This window comes from Aquarana catesbeiana, linkage group LG04, assembly GCF_042186555.1.
Source record: "Aquarana catesbeiana isolate 2022-GZ linkage group LG04, ASM4218655v1, whole genome shotgun sequence".
NCBI lineage: Eukaryota > Metazoa > Chordata > Amphibia > Anura > Ranidae > Aquarana > Aquarana catesbeiana.
In genome coordinates, this window is record NC_133327.1 from 559,939,071 (window position 1) to 559,963,988 (window position 24,918).

General features: G+C 44.0%; 1 protein-coding gene across 1 annotated transcript in view; it reads right to left on the reverse strand.

The window, feature by feature from the left end:
- The window catches only part of IGF2R (insulin like growth factor 2 receptor), a 261,523-nt gene extending 244,074 nt beyond the window's left edge, over positions 1-17,449 (reverse strand). The window contains exon 1 of the mRNA XM_073627997.1: positions 17,260-17,449. Coding sequence (XP_073484098.1) covers positions 17,260-17,351 — 92 coding nt within the window. The 5' untranslated portion in view covers positions 17,352-17,449. The remainder of the gene's footprint in view (positions 1-17,259) is intronic.
- Positions 17,450-24,918: the final 7,469 nt, after the last annotated feature.

Below are 24,918 nucleotides of genomic sequence, written 5' to 3' on the forward strand. Positions count from 1 at the left end.
TGCCTAATGAATGAATAAGCAACCATGAACTGTGGTAGTTCCCCCCCCACCCCCCCCCCCCCCCCTATGCTTGTTTACAACTTTCTTTGGACCTTATGTATGCACTTATCTAGGAATTTTTATATATCTATATCATTTTTTTTTTTTTGCCCTCATCTTTAGGTGGCTCTTATTTCATGTAGATTGATATTTTATGATATTGCTATCTGCTCTACGCACATGATCTTATATTCATATTAGGACGTTTTTAATTTTAGCGTATTATTTGTCGGTTCAATTCATCTCATAGTATTGCTAATTGCCTTAATACACATCATTCTATATCTATAACAGGAAGTTAATTTTAAGCGCACTATTTATCACTTGCTTGCTGTGTTCTACCTCAGAAACATGACATGGCTAAAATACATACATATTTCACGTTTAGCAGCAAAATGTCAAAGCAAATTACATGCAGAGGGAAAACGTATCTGAAGGTTTGTATTATTTATTCAAATGAAAAATTCTCAGATTTTCTGGAAGACATACTTCTATGGTACAGGTTTATAGACGACCTGTTCCTGGTGTGGAGTGGGACAAGGGAGAGACTCTTGGAATTCATTCAGAACATCAATGATAATGATTTCAACTTTAAAATCACTTTTCACTTTGATAATGGCCAGATCCCATTTTTGGATCTGTCCATTATCAAACAACCAGATGGCACGTTGGGCACCAATCTACTTCATAAGTCCACTGCCGGGAACACGTTACTATATGCAACCAGAGCCCACCCCAAACCACTGGTGCGCAGTATACCTTTTGCGCAATATTTGCGCCTTAGAAGGAACTGCACACTTGAGTGATTTTAGAACCCAGGCCAATATTCTGCGTGAAAGGTTACTATCAAGAGGGTACTCTCGTACCAACCTCAGAAAGGCCTTTAACAAAGCTCTTTCGCGTCCGAGAAATTCCTTAGGTGTACAAACGTCCCAATCCACCTTCTGCCAAAGAATCTGTCAGATTTATAACCACATACTCAGCCCACCATAAAACATTGAAAGCGATCTTATCTAATCACTGGTACCTACTCGCTGAGCATCATATCCTGGGTAGGCATGTACGACCTGCTCCAGAACTTGTGTTCCGCAGGGCTCGTTCTTTACATCACTGTTTGACTTCCAGCCACTATGTGTCCAAAACTCCCATAGACTAGGACCTCCTGGTACTTATAGATGTGGTAACTGTCCCCGGTGCCCCTGGGTTTTAGAGGGAAAACAATTCATCTTACCCAATGGTGAAACCCTATCCTCACGTACCTTTGCAGATTGTGGAATCAGGGGGGGTTATCTATTTGATGGTATGTAGGTTGCAATGCCTTCTACGTCGGTAAAACTATTCGACAACTTAGACAAAGGATAGGAGACCACCTCTACTATTCCGACAATGGCAAGCTTACCACCATAGGCAGACACATAGAACTGTATCACCGCTATGATGTCTCTATGGTTTAATTTCTGGTTCTCAAAGCGGTTCAACCAAGCCCCAGGGGTGGTGATTGGGACCGAATGATCCTACAGAGAGATACACTATGGATCGAACGGCTCAACGCCACCCATCCCCCCGATCTAAATGAGATGATCTCCTATAAACCTTTTTTGTGAGCTTTATTTTGTTCTGCCCAATGCCCCCCCCCCCCCCCCCTTCTGTCTTTTTCCCCTCTTCTTCTCTTTCTTCCTTACCTCCTTTTCCTCCCCCTCTCTCTTTCCCTTTTTCCCCTCCTATATATTTGTCTGCTTGTTCCCTATGATGTGGACATATTCTACCTAGACATAATGTCCCGAGACGTTTATGGTTCAGACCTACCTGGATGACTCATACCCCGTATTGTGATACATTTCTGGTGATGTTCTGGTTTCAATCATCCCAGAACCCCAAAATTATTAATAACCTTATATATTTTTTTGTTTTTCTCATTTTTATTCATCTATGTCGTACATTGTTAATTCATAAGCATTAAATGCCTTGTATTGTTGTGTTATTATTTGTATAGACGGTCTGCTCCCCCTAGTGGTGGATTCAGCAGCACACTATCCCTTCCTATTGTTCCCCTCGGTTGGACTTGTGTTTACCCTGGCAGGGGGCGTTCCCAGCCACCCTAGCTTGCCCCGATTCGACTGGGCCCTCTGGGCTTCATCGGGACGCACATGCACAGTCCAGGCGGCAGGCAGAAGACGTAGTCACTAAAAACCAACAAGAGGTCAGTCCAGGTGGCAGGCTGAAGATGTGGTCAGTATACCAGGCAATAGGTCAGTCTAGGCAGCAGGCAGAAGGCACAGCCAGTAAAACGTTGGTCCAGGCAGCAGGCATGGTTAGTAAAGTAGGCAATAAGTGTTCCACTTATTGTTCCTCCAGCTTCCTTTCCAATGCCTCTCAGTATATCCGTTTCATATATATTCCATATTTACTGTTGCACCCCATGATAAGGCATTATATCTATCTGTGTCTATAATAGACTATTGCTCCCTTTGGTACATGTCCCCCTCTGATGCCAGCTTTCATTCAGGGCATAGGCCCCGTCATAGGATGTGGTTCACTTGCATAGTGACACTAAGGGCCACGCAGCACTTGAGCCTATTAGAAAGAGAAAAATACATGGAGGATGGGAATGAGCTACATCCGATGGCATATGGGGCCACATTGGCACCATCTTTTCCTATATTCCTCTAAAAAGGTGTTTAGTTCATGAAGACAGGTGGCCTCTGAAAAAGCCAGGTGTCACCGGCAAATTGGTCAAGCATTTGTTGACACCCAACATCTTCCACCCCTTTATCAATGGCAGCTGCAAACAAAAAAAAAAAAAAAGGACTTTTGGATAGGCGTACAGATACAGCATACCCTGGCCTTGACTAATAACTGTTGTGGAAAATTTTATATTAATGTGTTGTCATAAGAGTCTCCCAGTGTCTGATCAACCACAGCCCGCTCTAATAGCTGACTGGGGCAGGCCAACCCTGGTTGAGATCCGTTTGGTAGTGAAAAGCTCTTTGGGGATGTAGAGAAATGTTTGTGGAGTGGGGACATGTCCGCCAGCTAAGGGCCCCTGTGCGATGCACAGAACGATCGTCTGGTGGGGATGTGTTCGCTCTGCAAAGACATTGTCGGTTTAACGAGTGTACTCTCATGTTGCCCCTGTGTGCCTGATCAACACATTTGTGGTCCAATGAGTGTACACCTGCCGATAATCTCTCGTCCACAAAGACAGTAGAATAATCCAGGTATACATTGTTCTCTGGAACAATGTATAATAAGGATTTCTATCAACGGAAATAAGGGAGTCTTTTGGGTTCTGGTTGGAGACAGGGTTAATGTTTGAAAGCCATGTGGCTTCTAAAAACATACATGCACCCTGTCTCTGCTCAGACACACCCATAAGACTCCTGTAGTCATTGTTCATTGGTTGTTGCATTTTCCTGTGTTGTTAAATCCTTATATGGTCACTTACATCCTGTGAGGTCACAAGCTTTGTAAGAGGTGTTTGGCTGTTGGAGGCGGAACCCTCGAGCTTTTGGGACCTCCTATTGATATGCTAATAAAGTGGCTCAGGCAGACAGCTAAGGGGGGCTGGCGGGCAGTGAGCTTTTGGAACCTGAAGGAGCAGGATGTGATTTTTTGTGAGCATGAGACACACACACACACACACACACACCAGAGGATGGATACGATCAAAAGGTGAGATGCACTGGTATTATATCATTAGACGAAATTGCTATTATGATTAGAAACAGGAGATTTGGCTGTGTGCTTTGCGTACAACCAAATTTCGATAACATAACCATGGCAACAGATGTCATACCCTGTTAAGGTCCATGAACTTTGTAACTACAAGTAGTAGCAGACAGTCCCTAATTTTGCTCTTACAGCAAAAGCTGCCGATTGAAGGCTTTACCTTTCACTTAATTTGTTGTGTGAAGTACAAGTTAATGAAAACACAAAATCAAATTTGAATGTCATACCCGCCCCTCTACCATCTCATTATTTTAGGTTACGAAAACATGCAGGGAAAAAAAAAAAAAAAAAAAAAAAGTGTAGTACGTTTGTACAGAGAGAGAAACTGAAAGAAAAAAAACACTACGTTATGAAAAGCCAGAGATGGGAATTAGCAGGTTATACGCAGGATGTGGAAATCAGATAAAGCATCCAAGTGTAGTCTGGTTTAAGATAAGATGACATATAATTGACAAACTCCATGTATCATCATTCTAATCTTTCTACTACATTCTTCAAAAAGCTCCAACCACTCTGGTCACAAGATTTGCAACTACTCAAAAGGGGAGAGAGATCATTATTCACTGCTCAAAGCTATTAAAAACTTCCAATTTCACTTCAGTATTTTAAGAGCAAGGCAAAATTGCAACATATATCACATTATATAATTCTCAAAAAAAAAAAAAAAAAAAAAAAAGATTAAAATCAGTGGCAATGGTATTACTAGTTACCAATATATACTGGCTACCCAGTTCCAGGCCCAGCCCCACATGAAACAAATTAAAACCAAGAAACCAAATGTTATATATTGTAGAACATCAGAGCACGGGAACGTCAAACTCCCTGGGTTTCTTGCTGGATCGATGAGTATTCTTCTGAAATTATTGAACCGATAAATATACCATTGAGGCTGGGTTCACACCTATGCGAATTGGATGTGGGTGTTCCCTAGGGATGCACCAAAATTTCGGCCGCCGAAACATATCGCCCGAAAATGGCCCATTGGACGGGTGATCTGTCTATCAAAGTGCCCGGACAAGGGGGAGGGGCTGTATGTGACAGCGCGCAGCGGTGAACACACAGCTATTGAAATGAAAGCTGTGATGTTCCCGGCGCTGTAATCAAACAGGCGGCGGCGGCTCTCCTCTCCCTTCACCGGCTGCAATGGGGACACAGGCTGCCCTACCGGGGACACTGGCTGGGCTGCATTGATCTCTTGTATCATGTCTGCAGTCTCTGACCATCTCCTGTACCATGTCTGCAGTCTCTGACCATCTCCTGTATAAAAATAATTTTTAAAAACAGTCACTTTCGGTATCAGTGTTTCGGTATCGGTTTTCATGGATCAAGGAAGATTTATTTTCAGTATCGGTTTCAGCACCAAAAAACCCATTCGGTGCATCCCTAGTTTTCCCACATCCAATCCACATGGTGCCGGTTCACATATCTCATATCTCAGCTGCAGCTCTGGTGCGAATTTTGCACAGGAGCTCTGTGCGTCTTTTGGTCAGTTTCAGGCCCGAATGCAGCCCAAAATTCGGGCTGAAAAATCGGACTTGAAATGGTGAACCAGGACGCACTGGACCCCTGCTGGGAGCTGCATACCACAATTGTGTGAACCCAGCCTGAAAGGGTTTTGTTAACAAGCAAACAGAAGCAAAGGAGATGGGGTTTACTTACACTTAAGCTAAAAACGATCTACACAAAACCATTGTTTTTTTAGTTTTTTAAGTATATGTTAAAAAAAAAAAATAAAATAAAACCAACATTGAAAATGCAAATGTAAATTAAAAAAAAAGTTATGTTTTGTAAAATCGACAGCTTTCATTAGTTCTTGTTCAGCCACTTCCTGCTCCAGGGTGACAACACTCTGCCTCTGTGTTGTCACCATGCCACAAAAGGAGGAGGCTACAAGTCAAGCCACATTACACAGAAATAGTGCCCCGTTTTCAACACCAGGAATCCAACCCTGAGAAATGCCATGCAGCCATTGCTGGAGTGCACGTATTAAGGAAAAAGCTGCAAAGCCAGCAGCACTGGGATGAAACAATAACTGAAAAAAAGTGAAGCTTAGAGCCCTTTCACACTGAAAGCGCCAGGACGTCGGCAGTAAAGCGGCGCTATCTTTAGCGTCACTTTACCATCGTTATAGCGGCGCTACTCGGCTGCTAGCGAGGCAGTTTTAACCCCCGCTAGCGGCTAAGGGTTAAGAACGCCCGCAAAACGCCGCTGCAGCGTGCAATGGCGGTTTGCCAGCAGTGCTGCCCATCTTGAATGGGCAGGGGGCGTTATAGAAGCGGTGTATTCACCGCTCCTATAGCACTGCAAAAAAGCTGCTTGCAGGACTTTTTGTGACACCCTGCCAGCGCAGCGACCCTGTGTGAAAGCACTCAGGCTTTCACACTGGATTTGCAGATGAGGCTTTTTTCAGGCACTTTACAGGCAATATTTTTAGCGCTAAAGCGTCTGAAAACCACCTCCAGTGTGAAAGGGGTCTAAGTATTAAACAAAATGTCAGGGCAGCGGATATCTTGCTATACCAAACCCCGTTTTGAATTTACCAACTAAATTTAAACAATCAAGTCAGCTGATCTACTTAAATACAGTATATGTACAAGGTGGTGTTCTAACAAATGAGCAACCTGTGTAGTTTGTTTGCTTCGTATTCTTTGCAACATAAAATTCATAAAAAGTGTTAGTTGATTCCATGCGCTGTAGTCGGTCGAGCATTTTGTCAGGCAAATTCCTGTGTGCACCGACGTCAGCCATTAAAAGGCATGTATGACAGGTTGCGCATGCGCAGTGAGCACAGCTTGGCGATACAGCCGATTCCACGTCACAGGAAGTGATGCGGGTTGCACATTCTGCTAGGTTGTTAATTTTGTCAGAACACACGCAACCCACACTGGTAGTTTCTTAAAGCACTGTTTATTATCAACAATTGACATTTTGATGTGGGTTGCACATTCTGCCAGGTTGCTCAAAGTGTCATTTCTTCAGTGTTGTCACATGAAAAGATATAATAAAAGATATAATAAAATATTTACAAAAATGTGAGGGGTGTACTCACTTTTGTGAGCTACTGTAAATACACATCACTGTACTAGGTACACCTGTTCAATTGCTTGGTAACACAAATTGCTTATCAGCCGATCACATGGCAGCAACTCAATGGCATTTAGACACCCAAATGTGGTGAAGACGACTTGCTGAAGTTCAAACCGGGCATCAGAAAAGGGATGTAAGCGACTCTGAACGAGGCATGGTTGTTGGTGTCAGATGGGCTGGTCTGAGTATTTCAAAAACTGCTGATCTATTGGGATTTTGATGCACAACCATCTGTAGGGTTTACAGAGAATGGATCAAGAAAGAGAAAATATCCAGTGAGCGGCAGTTATGTGGATGGAAATGCCTTGTTGATGTCAGAGGAGAATGGGCAGACTGGTTGCAGAGGAAATGAAAGGCAAAAGTAACTCAAATAACCACTCATTACAACCAAGGTATGCAAAAACAATCTCTGAATGCACAACACATCCAACCTTGAAGCAGATGGGCTACAGCAGCAGAAGACAGGAAACTGAGGCTACAAATTTGGCACACTTTGGGCCCCTTCGTACCAATTGAGCATCGTTTAAATGCCACGGCCTGAGTATTGTTGCTGACCATGTCCGTCCCTTTATGACTACAGTGTACCCATTGTCTGATGGCTACTTCCAGCAGGGTAATGCACCATGTCACAAAGATTAAAACATCTCACCACTGGTTTCTTGAACATGACAATGAGGTCACTGTACTCCAATGGCCTCCACAGTCACCAGATCTCAATCCAATAGAGCACCTTTGGATTGTGGTGGAACAGGAGATTCGCATCATGGATGTGCAGCCGACAAATCTACAGCAACTGCGTGATGCTATCATGTCAATATGGACCAAAATCTCTGAGGAATGTTTCCAACACCTTGCTGAATCTATGTCACAAATTAAGGCAGTTCTGAAGGCAAAAGTGGGTTGAACCCGGGACTAACAAGGTGGCCGGTGAGAGCGTGTATATATATTTCTCTATTATTGATATTATAAAAATAAACTTTACACTACAAGTCAATCTTTACCCATTCTGTAGTATACCTTCTAGAACGAATGACAGATGGTACTACACATGGCAGATCCCCAACTGCTTCCTAAGCATAAGGTGGTCTGCAGGCTCCAGATCTCCCAAATATACAGAAGGCAAAAGCAGTTTCAATTACTACGATCTCTGTTTCTCAAAAAACTACCAATATTATCATTATTATTATTATACAGGATTTATATAGCGCCGACAGTTTACGCAGCGCTTTACAACATTAGGGCAGACAATACAAGTACAATACAATTAAATACAGGAGGAATCAGAGGGCCCTGCTTGTTAGAGCTTACAATCTAGGAGGGAGGGTCAAGTTATACAAAAGGGTAATAGCTGTGGGGGATGAGCTAATGGAGAAAATAGTGCAGTTGTTAGATGGAGGCAGGATAGGCTTCTCTGAAGAGGAAAGTTTTCAGGGATCGCCTAAAGGTGGATAAATTTGGAGACAGTCTGACATATTGGGGTAGGGAATTCCAGAGGATGGGCGAGGCTCGGGAGAAGTCCTGGAGGCGGATATCGGAGGAGGTGATGAGGGAGCTAGAGAGCAGGAGGTCTTGGGAGGAACGGAGAGGGCGATTAGGTTGGTATTTTGAGACTAAGCTAGTGATGTAGCTGGGGGCAGAGTTGTGGATGGCTTTGTAACTTATTGTATTATACCAATATTACTAAAATAAATATGGTGGGCAATAACGGTGAGTAATAACTACCAAGATTACTAGAATAACACAGTGAGCAAAAACTTGACATTTAACACGAGACACAGGAAACCTCCACAACCGCGGCAAGATTTAATCAGCACTAAGACCTTTCGATTGCCTCAGTTCAGCATTCAAGGGGTGAAAGGTGAGGAACTTTAAACCTGCGTGGAATGCTCGCTCACATGGTCATAGAGAGCCATACACCGTGAATAGAAATGGATATCTCTGAACCTGGGGGTACAGGTGTTTGAATACAGACACCAGTTCAAAGCAAAACAATGACAGGCTGTATGCTGGTATAAGCATTTCTGTACAGAAATAGATGGGCACCCCCGGGCGCAGACCGTTTAAATCCAGGGGCACACATCTATCCCTGAACGCATGTAAATACCCGGCGGTGATTTTCTCTCACGTCCTGTTAAGTTTCTGGGACATAATGTGAAATCTCCACAGTAGGACAAATACTGCACATAACAACCGTTTTTGGGGTTTAAAAGTGTCATTAAAACCCAAATCAATAAAAACTGGCAGTACATGCTGTTCATACTCCTTTAGTCACTATGGGATTTATTTTCTGTATTCTGCAAAAAAAAAAAAAAAAACTTGGTTGATTCTGCTGTTCACTGTCCCTCCCTCCTTGTCTATGTCTCCACTGTAACCCGAGATGGTGTAGACCAGCTGCTGCTACATCTACTGAGCATGCTACAGTTTCAGTTCCCGTCTAAGCTGTTAATTTCCTTGACTATAGAGTTAAAGGGGTTGTAAAGGTAAAAATTTTTTCACCTTAATGCATTCTATGCATTAAGGTGAAAAAACTTCTGACAGAACCGCCGCCCCCAGCCCCCCCGTTTTACTTACCTGACGCCTCGAAAGTCAGCTTCGCGTTCCCGACATCTGTTCCTCCGCTCACCCTGGCCGCTGATTGGCTGCAGTGGATGGATTGAAAGCAGCGCAGCCATTGGCTCGCGCTGCTGTCAATCACATCTGAAGACGCGGCGCGCCGGGGGGCGGGGCCGAGTGATACAGCGAGCGGCTATAGCCGCCGGCTGTATCACGGGAGCGCGCCCGCAAGCACTCACCACCGTGCGAGGGAGCTCGCATTAAGGTGGTGAATGCTTGCGGGGAGGAGCTGAAACAGCCGCCGAGGGACCCCAGAAGACGAGGTTCGGGGCCACTCTGTGCAGAACGAGCTGCACAGTGAAGGTAAGTATAACATGTTTGTTATTTTAAAAAAAAAAAAAAAACACCTTTACAAACGCTTTAAACACGTGGTCGTATATACACACAATAGTAAATGGCAGTCCCCTCCCTCCCTCCTACTCCATGCCCACTAACAAGATAAACACAATGGGGCCGGAATGTAACATGGCGATTTATGGAGTATTCACCTCCCTGTAATTTTTACTACCTACAAACAATAGACACAGGCTGGATGGGCTGGATTGGCAGAACCTCCCCCTAGAAAGTGATTGTAAACTATCACTTTGTAAAAACAACCCATTCCGTTTAACATAGAAATGAAAGGCAAAACATTTGTGTATCGAGGGAAAAAAGTATTTGATCCCCTGCTGATTTTGTACATTTGCCCACTGACAAAGAAATGATCAGTCTATAAATTTTAATGGTAGGTTTATTTTAGCAGTGAGACAGAATAACAAAAATATCCAGAAAAACGCAATTCAAAAAAAGTTATATATTTATTTGCATTTTAATGAGTGAAATATCTATTTGATCCCTTATCAATCAGCAAGATTTCTGGCTCCCAGGTGTATTCTATACAGGGAAAGAGCTGAGATTAGGAGCACTCTCTTAAAGGGAGTGCTCCTAATCTCAACTCATTACCTGCATAAAGGACACCTGTCCACAGAAGCAATCAGATTCCAAACTCTCCATCATGGCCAAGACCAAAGAGCTGTCCAAGGATGTCAGGGACAAGATTGTAGACCTACACAAGGCTGGAATTGGCTACAAGACCATCGCCAAGCAGCTTGGTGAGAGGGAGACAACAGTCGGTGTGATTATTCGCAAATGGAAAAAACACAAAAAGAACTGTCAGGCTCCATGCAAGATCTCACCTCGTGGAGTTTCAATGATCATGAAAACGGTGAGGAATCAGCCCAGAACTACACGGGAGAATCTTGTCGTCAATGATCTCTAGGCAGCTTGGACCGCAGTCACCAAGAAAACAACTGGTAACACACTACGCCATAAAGGACTGAAATCCTGCAGTGCCCACAAGGTCCCCCTGCTCAAGAAAGCACATATAGAGGCACGTGTACAGGCCCATCTGAAGTTTGCTAATGAATATCTGAATGATTCAGAGGAGAACTGGGTGAAAGTGTTGGGATCAGAAGAGACCAAAATCGAGCTCTTTGGCATCAGCTCAACTTGCTGTGTTTGAAGGAGGAGGAATGCTGCCCAGGACCCCAAGGACACCATCCCCTTCAAACATGGAGGTGGAAACATTATGCTTTGGGGGTGTTTGGGCATTGAAAGGTGATCAAATACCACCAAAACAAAGCTCTATGTGTGTAAAAAAAAGGACAAAGATTTCATATGGGTACAGTGTTGCATGACTGAGTAATTGTCATTCAAAACGTGAGAGCACCGAAAGCTGAAAATTGGTCTGGTTAGGAGGGGGGTTTAAATGCCCAGTGGGCAAGTGGTTAATGACTTGGAGAGGACCTGCAAAGAGGAGTGGGACAAAATCCCTCCAGAGATGCCCTGATGGCCAACTACAAGAAACGTCTGACCTCCAATTGCCAACGAGGGTTTTGCCACCAAGTACTAAATCATGTCTTGTGAAGGGGTCAAATATTATTTCACTCATTAAAATGCAAATCAATGTATCATTTTTAAAATGCATTTTTCTGGATTGTCTTTTTATCCCTCACTGTTAAAATAAACCTACCATTAAAATTAAAGTCTGATCATTTCGTTGTCAGTAGGCAAATTAACAAAATCAGCAGTAAAAAAAAAATAAAATAAAATAAAATAAATATATATATATATATATATATGTGTGTTAGGAGAGAACAAAATCAGCAGGGGACCAAATATTCCCCCCCCCCCCCCCCCACTGTAAAAAAAAAAAAAAAAATTTTATATATATATAATTTTTTTTTTTTTTTTTTACAGTGGGGGGGGGGGGGGCGGGGGGGGGAGTATTTGGTCCCCTGCTGATTTTGTTCTCTCCTAACACACACACATATATACATACATATATATATATATATATATATATATATATATATATATATATATATATATTTTTTATTTATTTAAAGCAGCAGCACACTGATCTTGATCTTCCCAGTGAATGGCTATGCAGGGGGGTTCATGACAAGCCTGACCATTGGAGAAGAGCAGGCCGAGTTCTACATATAGAGAAATGACCATGGTGTGTTCTACTGCTTAGTGTGGTCAGTTTTTAAAAGGAAACCAGAGGGACTGTCAGGAACACCAGGGATTTCACATAAAAGGAAGCAGTACAAAGAACAGGATAGAAATACACAGTACAGCAGGCACATATCAGGAATAGGAAATGTTAGGTTTATATACTCTAACTCCTTCCTACTCTGTTCAAAACTAAAGAAAGATTGGGCTATATGTATCCTTTAAGTCAAAACGTGTTTTTAAAGACAATACAAATGCATATGAAAAAAGAAAAAAAAAAAAAGGAATGCATTTTAATAAGCCTAGTTTACACCATGTTGGTTCTTTTACGTGCACTAAAAAAAAAAAAAAAAAAAAAAAATACTGTATGTTCATACTGCAAATGCAAGCCAAATTAAAAAAATATCTAAAAAAAAAAAAAAAAAAACACACCACAAACGTTTTAAAAGCATACTGCAAATGCATTACAAATTCATGTAAATGCCTAGGTGGAGCTGCACAAATGTGGGGATTGTGGTGTACATGAGCCCTTAGGCCCTATTCACATTTGCGATTAGTACTATAGTGTGAATTCTAATGACAGGAATCAGAGGCATCCGGGGGCCACAGTGACAGGTGTTTGGGAAATGCCGTTTGCTTGTCAGGCCGGGTTCACACTGGTATGACATGACAGTCGTACAACTGTGGATCCGACTTTGCACTGCGACATGAAGTCCGACATCCATCCGACCTCAATGAACAGGGATACGGCTTTGATCTCCGACAATACCAGGCACTTTGTGTCTGGTATGAATCTTTAGGGGGAACTCCATGCCAATTAAAAAAAAATGTACCATATTTATTCGAGTATAAGCAGAGTTTTTCAGCCCATTTTTTAGGCTGAAAAATACTCCTCGGCTTATACTCGAGTGAGTCAATTCATGACTAAAACAGCGTGCGTCTCCCACTGTGTAATGCATTCTGTTCCACCGTCCATTGTAACAAAGGCCGGCCTCCTACTCGTCCGTCTGTGATAGAGAATCATTGAGACAATGCTGAGAAACTGTATCTGTGTTCCGCTTATCAGAGACGAGGAGGAGGCGGGGCTTTGTTACAATGGACGGTGGAACAATATGCATTACACAGCGGGAGACACGCGCTGTTTTATTAATGAAAGGTATGGCTGCAAATGGGCACAATTATGCCCCGTACACACGGTCGGATTTTCCGATGGAAAATGTGTGATAGGACCTTGTTGTCAGAAATTCCGACCATGTGTGGGCTCCATCACACATTTTCCATAGGAATTTCCAACACACAAAGTTTGAGAGCTTGCTATAAAATTTTCCGACAACAAAATCCGTTGTTGGAAATTCCGATCGTGTGTACACAAATCCGACGGACAAAGTGCCACGCATGCTCAGAATAAATAAAGAGACGAAAGCTATTGGCCACTGCCGCATTTATAGTCCCGACGTACGTGTTTTACGTCACCGCGTTCAGAACGATCGGATTTTCCGACAACTTCGTGTGACCATGTGTATGCAAGACAAGTTTGAGCCAACATCCATTGGGAAAAATCCATGGATTTTGTTGTCGGAATGTCTGATCAATGTCCGACCGTGTGTACAGGGCATTAGACCGCAAATGGGCACAGTGAGGCTGCCGATGGGCATTGTTTACTCAGTAGCTGCTGCATTTTCCCACCCTCGGCTTATACTCGAGTCAAAACATTTTCCCAGTTTTTTGTGGTAAAATTAGGTGCCTCGGCTTATATTCGGGTCGGCCTATACTCGAATATATACGGTAATAAAAAACAAAACGCATAGACTCCCCCTTCAAGACCATATCAGGCTCTTCGGTCTGATATGGATTTTAAGGGGAACCCACACGCCGAAAAAAAAACGGAGTGGGGTCCCCTCAAAATCCATACCAGACCCTTATCCGAGCACGGAGCATGGCTGGTCAGGAAAGGGTGTGGGGACGACCGAGCGCCACCTTGCACCCATGTTAATTGGGACAAGGGCCTCTTCCCGACAACCCTTACCGGTGGTTGTGGGGGGTCTGCGGGCCTATCAGAATCTGGAAGCCCCCTTTAAACCACTTAAGGACCGAGCCTCTTTCTGAGATTTGGTGTTTACAAGTTAAAAACAGATTCTTTGCTAGAAAACGACTTAGAAAAAATATATATAATGTTTGGGGGTTCTAACACCCTAGAGAATAAAATGGCGGTCATTGCAATACTTTATGTCCCACCGTATTTGAGCAGCAATCTTACAAACGCACTTTTTTAATTAAAAATTAAGACAACAGTAAAGTTAACCCAATTTTTTTTTTTTATATTGTGAAAGATAATGTTACGCTGAGTAAATTGATGCCCAACATGTCACGCTTCAAAATTGCGCCCGCTCGTGGAATGGCAACAAACTTTTACCCTTAAAAATCTCCATAGGCGATGTTTAAAAAAATTCTACAGGTTGCATGTTTTGAGTTACAGAGGAGGTCTAGGGCTAGAATTATTGCTTGAACACCGTTTTCATATGCAGGTGCTACTCACATATGCGTTCGCTTCTGCACGCGAGCTCGGCGGGACGGGCGCGTTTAAAAAAAACTTTTTTTTTTCTTATTTATTTTAACTTTTATTTTTACACTTCTTTAAAAAAAAAAAAAAAAAAATATGTGTCACTTTTATTCCTATTACAAGGAATGTAAACATCCCTTGTAAAAGAAAAAAAAGCATGACAGGACATGTACCCCATAATCATTCATATAGGGTGGGGGGGTGGGGGGGGGTCGGGATCTGGGTTCCCCCTCTTTAAAGGGGGCTTCCAGATTCTGATAAGCGCCCCGCCCACAGACCCTGGCAACTGTTGTCAGGAAGAGGCCCTTGTCCTCATTAACATGGGGGCAAGGTGCTTTGGGGTGGGGGGTGCAGGGCCGCTGTGCCCCCACCGCCCTTTCCTAACCTGCTGGGCTGCGTTCTCGGATAAGGGTCTGGTATGGATTTTGGGGGGAAACCTACACCTTTTTTTCGGCATGGGGTTCCCCTTAAAATACATGCCCGATTGAAGGGCCTGGTACGGTCTTGGAGAGGGAACCCACAAGTCCCTAATTCACACTCATACATACACATACTAGGGCTAATAAAGATAAGTATTTAGATACAGGGTTTTGTATGATCACCTTGTGTGCTAGCAGCTTCATGGTTCTAGGCCATGGGTGCTCAACCTGGGTCCACCCCCAGCTGTTGCAGAACTACAAGTCCCATGAGGCATTGCAAGCCTGATGAGTTACAAGCATGACTCCTACAGGCAGAGGCATGATGGGACTTGTAGTTCCACAACAGCTGGAGGGATACAGGTTGAACACCCATTCTCTAGGCACTATTTACGGTTGTGTTTACATACTAGGGACAATTTAGACAGGAGCCAATTACCCTACCAGCATGTCTTTGGAGTGTGGGAGGAAACTGGAGCACCCGTAGGAAACCCACGCAGGCACAGGGAGAACATGCAAACTCCAGGTAGATAGTGCCATGGTTGGGATTCGAACCAATGACCCTAGTGCTGCCAGGTGGAAGTGCTAACCACTTAGCCATATTTCCAATTTCCTTGATGTATGCCAAAAACAGGCCCCAGTCACAATTGTGTTCAGGATTGTATTGCAAATTCTGGCAGCAAGAAAAAGAGGCTTCCGGTGGCCATAAACAGGTGTTGGTGAATAGCTGTTCAGATGAAATTGGACAATCTGTGATTTTACCATGTTTGCATCCGGGGCTATCATCTGTCCCTAACCACAGATAATCAGTGGATGTCTGATTCAAGGCGACCTGGCCAGCTAATCGCCATCACCTGTCAGTCATACCACCGGATGCTTCTGGCTCTTGCCGCCAGAATGGGCGCTACAAACCTGATCACAAGTGTGAATGGGGCATAAATATCTGTATTTGGGATATATCAACAAGGAGAAAATAGAATTAGATTGCAATCATCACTTGTAAATTTTACATGGTATATAAGAGTAAAAAAATGGAGATGATCGTTCAACAGAAGTTGACTGCCAAGTTATTATCAAGGAAGACTTGCTATTCTTCAAACTCTCTAAAGCCCCGTACACACGGGCCGAGCGTCGGGCGGCATCAGCCGGGTCGGCTTCTGTCGAAGGTGTATGACTGAAAACAGGGGGGGGGGGGGGTCCTCCTGTCAGAACACAATAGAACAGCAGGGGAGATGGCTGTACTAACATTGGATTGTTAGTACAGCGGCTCTGACCTGAGCTCTCAGTGTGTACTAGGCTTAAATAGGAGTTCCACCCATTTTTTTCATGTGCAGTCACTCCCACGGCCATCCTCACTGCTATCCTAACTGGCAAAATTGTTTATTTTTTTTTTATTTCTTCTAAACACCTTTTTTACTGTATTTGCACAGCACATCTGGCTTCGGCCGCCTAGGCAATTACATCACAAGGCGATTCCCATGGACTCCTGGAATATCGGCGTCATCGAACCCAGGAGTCCATGGGAATCCTCTTATACCCAAATCCTGTGTTTTTTCCAGACCGGAAGTGACGTGAATGGAATTAGGCGCCATTGCTATGGTAACCTGTCTGGAATTAACATCACTGCGCATGCGCGAGATCGGGAGGTACATGCTGGGTAGCCAACTGCACTGAATGCAGGTAATTAAGACACGTGGGCTTCAGGTGCCCACAACACCCTGCCTGCTTACCGAGATCTGGTTAGTTTGTAATGATTTTATAAAAACAAAAAAGGATCACATTACTGATATTATCAAGATGTTGCAGTGGAAGCGGTAACAAATATGTGGGAGCTTTTAGAAAACAAAAAAAAAAAAATGGATTGGGGTTACTGGAACTGCTTTAAGACTGTCCATACACTATAGAATGCGATTGTGCAATCGCCTGTAGATCTACCAACATATCAGCGCGATGGCCTTTCTGATATAACACAAAGGAAAGTGACTGTTTAGGTTTGCCTAATAGTTTTGGTAAATCTAAATCAGATTGTGAAGTGTATGGCATAGCTGGCAGGGCGGTCCTATATAAAACAAAATGCTACCCTAAAATAAAGATCACATCAACCAAACATGGCATGGAGGGTTCCTGAGTTGTCCCTCTGAGCAGAGTGGTACACATGACAGTAGGCAGCCATCTAACAACACACAGGCCATGGTGGGTCACATGTATTATGTAGTAGATGTAAAGCTTCCTCTACAATGATATGAGGCTTGTGCATTGTCATGGCCAGCACCGATGACAGATCTGCAGGATACATAGACAGCAGTGATCTCCTCTTACCCGCACAGCTCATTGGGTGTCCCTCCTAAGGACTGTCCGCTGGTAATGATGATCAGGAGCACAGCTACCAACACGGCTCCACGGGGTCTCATGCTGCGGCCGAATCAAGAGCACAACCCCAACGCGCACACACACACACAGCCAGCGCAAGACAACGTCATGTGACCATCACATGACAGCTCCGCCTACGGCCCGACACGTGATCTGTACGTGTCTCGTCGTCTCCCTCTAGCGTACAGCGATGGTCACTGCTAGGGTGTTGTGCAAGCTAGGCAGAGACTGGGGGGGGGGGAGGGCGCTTCTGGGGTGTTAAAGGGAACCTTCACCAATTAAATCAACTTAACCACTTCAGCCTCGGAAGGTTTTACCCCCTTCCTGACCAGAGGACTTTTTACAATTTGGCACTGCGTCGCTTTAACTGCTAATTGCGCGGTCATGCAATGCTGTACCCAAAGGAAATTTGCGTCCTTTTCTTCCCACAAATAGAGCTTTCTTTTGATGGTATTTGATCACCTCTGCGTTTTTTTTTTTTTTTGCCCTATAAACGGAAAAAGACCGTTTAATGATATTTTCTACTTTTTGTTATAAAAAAAATCCAACAAACTCAATTTTAGTCATACATTTAGGCCAAAATGTATTCGGCCACATGTCTTTGGTAAAAAAATGTCAATAAGCATATATTTATTGGTTTGCGCAAAAGTTATAGCGTCTACAAACTAGGGTACATTTTCTGGAATTTACACAGCTTTTAGTTTATGACTGCCTATGTCATTTCTTGAGGTGCTAAAATGGCAGGGCAGTACAAACCCCCCCCAAATAACCCCATTTTGGAAAGTAGACACCCCAAGGAAATTGCTGAGAGGCATGTTGAACCCATTGAATATTTATTTTTTTTGTCCCAAGTGAATGAATAATGACAAAAAAAAAAAAAAAAATTACAAAAAGTTGTCACTAAATTATATATTGCTCACACAGGCCATAGGCCTATGTGGAATTGCAACCCAAAATACATTCAGCTGCTTCTCCTGAGTACGGGGATACCACATGTGTGGGACTTTTTGGGAGCCTAGCCGCATACGGGGCCCCGAAAACCAAGCACTGCCTTCAGGATTTCTAAGGGCATACATTTTGGATTTCACTCCTCACTACCTATCACAGTTTTGAAGGCCATAAAATGCCAAGATAGCACAAACCCCCCCCCCAAATGACCCCATTTTGGAAAGTAGACACCCCAAGCTATTTGCTGAGAGGCATGTTGAGTCCATGGAATATTTTATATTTTGACACAAGTTGCGGGAATGTGACAAATTTTTTTTTTTTTTTTTGCACAAAGTTGTCACAAAATGATATATTGCTCACACAGACCATGAGCATATGTGGAATTGCACCCCAAAATACATTTAGCTGCTTCTCCTGAGTATGGGGATACCACATGTGTGGGACTTTTTGGGAGCCTAACCGCGTACGGGGCCCCGAAAACCAAGCACCGCCTTCAGGATTTCTAATGCCCCGTACACACGGTCGAACTTTGTTCGGACATTCCAACAACAAAATCCTAGGATTTTTTCCGACGGATGTTGGCTCAAACTTGTTTTGCGTACACACGGTCGCACAAAGTTGTCGGAATTTCCGATCGCCAACAACGCGGTGACGTCAACCACGTACGACGAGACTAGAAAAGGCCAGTTCAGAACCAAGCGCGGCACCCTTTGGGCTCCTTTTGCTAATCTCGTGTTAGTAAAAGTTTGGTGAGAGACGATTCGCGCTTTTTTCAGACTCGTGGTTTTCAGATCGTTTTCTGCTGTTCAGTTTTTGCTTGTGGGTTTGTATCTGCTCTCCAGTGCGTGCAAGCAAGCTACGCGTGACTTGTCATTGTGTTCTTGTTCGTTTGTTACTGTTTTTCAGGTCGTTCTTCACAGGCCTTGCTGTTCTTCAGTGCGTTCTCTTACTTCGTTCTGAGCAGCCAACTGTTTTCTAGCCATGTTGCGTATACGTACTCCTCGCAGAGTTCGTGCTGTGCGGGGGCTTGGTGTTGGGGTCCTTACCTTGACACAAGCCCAGTCCATGAACAGGGTGGGGAGGAGTTCATGGACCAAGAATTGGTTGCTTCAGCGTGACCAGTTCTGTCATATGCCTTTGCTCCGTGAGATCCGTGAGAATAATCCTGATGATTTCAGGAACTTTCTCAGGATGACGGACCCCATATTTCACCGTTTGTTGGCTTCGCTGACCCCCTATATCAGCAGGCAGGATACCTGCATTAGGCAAGCCATCACTCCGGAGCAGAGGCTGGTCGCTACCCTGCGGTACTTGGCGACAGGGAGAAGCCTGCAGGACTTGAAGTTCTCGACAGGCATCTCCCCCCAGGCTCTGGGGATCATTATCCTAGAGACCTGTTCTGCCATCATCCAGGTCCTGCAGAAGGAATATATAAAGGTAAGATTTTTATCCTTTAATATCACATTTTATTGTATTGAATGTTTGCTAATATATTGTATTTCTTTCCTCATTTCCTAATTACCATGATTGTAATATGCTGTGAATGTCCCCTTTGTTTTCATGCATGCTGGATTTTTATGTAATTATTTTTTTAGTCCTTCATACAGATTGGCCTTCAATAACCTCCCCAGCATGCTCTCCTGCCCTATATTCACCCCATGTAGTCACTTAACAATGTATTTTATCAGCTCCATAGTAGTGCTTTACCCCAAACACCCCCTAAAATGTTTAGAAATGTGATTTGTGTTTTAAATTCTGGCAGAGGCTTTTTTTTTTGTGGTGTCCCCAAATCATTTTTAGTAACCCTCCCTCCCCCCAACTGCTAAGTCAGCTGATTCCAATTCTCTATCCTCAATCATCTATCTGCTGACTTTGCCAAACCTATACACACTATACCCATCTCTTTTGTGGTCAGATGTATGGATGAATTACCCAAAGCATGTAGTGCAAGGGCCTGCCTGTATACTTTCAAATGGTACTGTTTAAAGTTTTTGTATCCTATTATTATCTTGATAGGTAATAGTAGAATGTCCAAATGTGCTCAAATGTGTACAGTGTGTATTTATATCTTTGTATTATGACACTTCTTACCTGTCCAGTGGGCTGCCAATAGTGTAACTAAGGAGGGGCTGTTCCAAGTCATACCCTGTATTTAGGCATTCATCTCCCAATGAAGTGGAGAGGGTTACCTGTCCAAGATTCACCCCCCCTATAATGTTAGAAATGGCCCATAAGGGGGGGGGGGGGAGAGGTTGGAGAATATGATAGGTGTACCTTATACTTTGGCGTTGTTCAATTCCCCTTACTAAATGCTATCTGGAGGTTGGCTAAGAATGTTTGTGTATAATCTGCTTGCCATGTTTATGTGCAAAAATACTAATTTATTTTTGTTTTCCTCAACAGTTTCCTTCCACGCCACAGGAATGGCAGACTGTGGCCTCCCACTTTGCCCAGCGGTGGGACTTTCCTAACTGCGGAGGGGAAATTGATGGGAAACACGTCCACATCGCCCCACCACCCAACTCGGGGTCGTACTATTTCAACTATAAGGGGTTCAATAGTATTGTGATGTTGGCGGTGGTGTCGGCTAATTACGACTTCTTGTATGTGGACGTGGGGAAGAATGGCCGGATGTCCGATGGTGGAGTCATTGCCCAGACGGAGTTCTACAGGAGTCTCCAGAATGGCAGCTTGGACTTGCCACCTCCAGAGGACAATGTGGAAGGACTCCCATTCGTCTTCGTTGCAGATGAAGCATTTGCGCTGGGGGACCATCTTATGCGGCCATTCCCGATGAGGACCCTCACCCCGGAACAGAGGGTTTTAAATTACAGGCTGGCCAGAGCCAGAAGAGTGGTGGGGAACACATTTGGAATCATGGCCAGCCGGTTCCGCCTATTTCTGACACCCATCCATATGGCGGAGTATAAACTGAGTCATATAATCCTGGCATGCTGTGTTCTACATAACTTTTTACGCCAACATTCTGCCAACTATGCTGGCTCAGTTGAGCCTGAGGCCGGAATTCTACATGATACAACCCTGACGGCGCTTGAAAGTGGCCGTCCTGGCTTGCCCTCCCTGAGTGCCGTGATGTCCGGTTAAGATACCTTGAGTTCTTTGCGGGTAGGTGGGCCATCAATATGCCAGACAATTTGTGAAGCATTTATCAAATAAAAAAAAAAAAACAAGCTAATCTTTGGTGACATTTATTGCTTGTGTTTGTTTTAGCTGACCCTGACAGCAATGTGGGGAGTCCTGAAAATGGCGTAATTGTGTAACCTTTTATACAAAGCACTGTTGGGTGTTATTTACTAAAGGCGTAGACATTTTGCACTACCAGTGCACTTGAAACTGCACTGAAACTGCACTTGTAGTGCAAAGAGGATTTGCCCTTAGGAAATAACCCCCATTTTCACAGAAAACAGCAATTACATCACCACAAAAGTGTTGTAGCGTTGAGACAATAATCCACACATTCTTGATTAACAAACTTTTTAATACCTATACAATCACATGTGCATTTAGAAAAGGTTTTTAAAACAAATAAACATGTTTGTTGTATAACAATTTTTGGGGTGGCATTATCAAAAATAGAAATGTCCATTTACAATAAAACAGGCATGTGTAAAACCAACAAGAAAGACAAAAAAATTGAACTTACAAAGTTCACATATGGTAAAACTTGAAGGCAATATCAGACATGAGTATTTAGGAACTGTGTTTGATATTGCGTTCAGATGGGGTGAAGTCACCCCTTGAAAAGCCAAATTTGGAGGATGCACACCAATTTACGAATGTACACATGTGCTAGCACGGGGGATCAAGGGACGTGTTTTGGGGGAGCAACCCTTTCCTCACCGCTACTTTATTATTGAGGAAGGGGTTGCACCCCCAAAACGCGTCCATTGATCTCCCGTGATGGCAGATAGCACATGTTGGCACACTGTGTGCATCCTCCAAATTTGGCTTTTCGAAACATCGCTAAAAAAATTTTCAGATTGTAGCACAGAAAAAAAGAAAGTGATTTTCTGGGGTTTTAAATTCACCCCAAAACATCGATGATGTTATTATTTTTTTGAATAACATCATTGATGTTTTTCTTGAGGTTTTCCAATTCTAAATTACACCCCATGATCTCCCCGATCAGGATCTGGGCACTTTCTGATGTGAAAGGATCTCGACCAACAACATCACGATCACCTAAAAAGAGAGAAACCAAACAAAAACAGGTATCAAAAATCTGCCGGCATCCATCTCTTACCTGAGCCTGTGGTCGCAGCCACTCACCTGTTGTGGTGACTAGTTCAACCACGTCTTCCTCCTCCTCCTGCTCAGCTTGTGTTGGGAGTATTTCCCCTTCTTCCAGAGGTGGGGGGTCTCTGCTCTCCTCGGATGAGGGGTGTCCTCCGAGTCTTTTCTCCCCTATGTAAAACAAAAATGGTATAATTAGCACACAGATATTTGATGGCCGAAATATAAAGATGAAACATTGCTTGGAAGTGGGGTACAATTGTCTATTTGGGCAGAGTTCCAAGATGTAGCATTTTTATTGTCCTTTGTCAAGCTGCAATACTTTACCTGTCTTGTACAAGCTTCACAGATGGAGACACCCCTATAGTATACACTGGAGCACCTGTGTGGGCCCCCTAATAAAAAGGGTGTTCTTGTGTCCCACACTAGTGCTCCAGCGTCCAGATGTGTAAACAGCTGCTGAGTGTCCTCTCCTTCCACAGAATTTAGTTTGCATTTCATTCTAGTAACAAACCCATCTACACAACCAAATATTTTTCATACAAGTAGGCCCTAAAAAATGTAGGAAAATGCATATGGCCTAAACAATGGTGTTTTAGAGGCCGAAAGAAAAATGTTTGATACGAACGAATAATGGGCCCATGAACATTAAAGTTGCCATTTTAAACTGTACAACAATTCAGAAAAGCATATGGAGCAGCACGAACATACTAAAGACAAAAAGAATAGGAACACAGCACAACTACTTACTTTTTTGCAGCACTCTCCGTATCTTTCGGTACTGCTCGGGCTCTCTTAATTTCAGGTCCGACCACTGCTTCCTGAGCTGATCTTTCGATCGTCGTACCCCGAAATTCCGGTGCAGACTTTTGACCACTTTCGCAATGATCTTGGCCTTTCTGATATTGGGGTTGGGGTAAGGTCCATACTTTCCATCATAGTCGGCCTTTTTCAGGATGTCCACCATCTCCAACATCTCCCCAAAGGACATATTTGTGGCCTTAAATCTCCTTCTGGATTGGGACGTGTCCGGATCTGGGCTTTCCTCCTCCTCCTCCTCGTTCCTGTAATTAGCACGCACCTGCTGTGTATCCGCCATGTGCTCTTCCCCCACTGCGCAGAACGAAAAGTGGCGGGGAATAGACTAGAAAGAACGTCAGGGGCGGGCGGAGTTACATGCATGCGCAGTGTATATAAAGCGTACCACACGTGCGTATTACGTACGATCTGTGAGCGGAGGAAGGAGCATTGGAGGCGCCGATCGTAAGAACGAAGGTAAGAGACATACTTGTGCCTATACTGCTTCCTACATTGAGGCCTATATTGTAACAAGATTAGGAGAGTTTGGTCTGACATTAGGGTTTGTCTTGTGTTGTGTCTTGCAGTGAAAATGGATATCTTTCCAGATAGTGACTTCATGGCAATATTCACTGACATGTTCAGGGAGCTGCCTTGTCTGTGGGAGATCAACCACCCACATTATAAGAACCAAACAAAGAGGAAGGCAGCGCTGGATCAATTGTTGAAGATTGTGAAGCAGGTGATGCCCACGGCAGACATCACATATTTGAAGATCCTAATTGGTGGCCTGAGGAGCACATATGTAAGGGAGCGCCAGAAAATCCAGGATTCGCAGAGATCCGGAGCAGCAGATGACATCTATGTCCCCAGGATGTGGTACTATGACAGGCTGCATTTTCTGGCAGGTCAGACTGAACCCGGGTCATCACTCTCCAGTCTTCCTTCCACGCTTCCTTCCCCTCCAGCTGAGGCTTCTGACGCCCAACCTGGGCCTTCCAGGCAGCAACATGTGGAGGAGCCCAGCTTGAGCCAGGTATAGCATTCCTCTAAATATTTCTGCTTGTCCAATCAATGATGTTAACTAGATGTTAGTTTGGAGTACTAATTTAGGATTGTGATTGATGATGCAAAAACTAAAACCATGTCCCTTTTTCATACACAGGGAAGTCTCAGCCTGGAGGTGGCCGGGCCGAGCAGGCTGGCTGATCTGCAGGTCCCTCCCCTACACCTGGAAAGAGAAAGTGGCAGGAGGAGGAGTGCCCTAGAGGAGGCTGCCATAGGCCTCTTTTGGAAGGCTACAGAGGCCCTGGGAGCACCACACACCGTGGAGGATGACTTTGCTGCCATTATTGCCTATAAAATGCAGAGGATGGAGGGGGGACAACAACTCATGTGTGAATCCTTAATGTTGGAGGCTCTTAATAAGGAGTTGAGGGCCCAAATAATATCTGATACACACCTTTGTGAACTCACACATGGTCCTCCTCCTCCTCCTGCAGGTCCTCCTCCTCCTCCTTCTCCTCCAGGTCCTCCTAGTCCTCCTCCTCCTCCAGGTCCTACTCCTCCTCCTGCCACATCTCCAACAGCAGAGCCACAGCCAGGAAG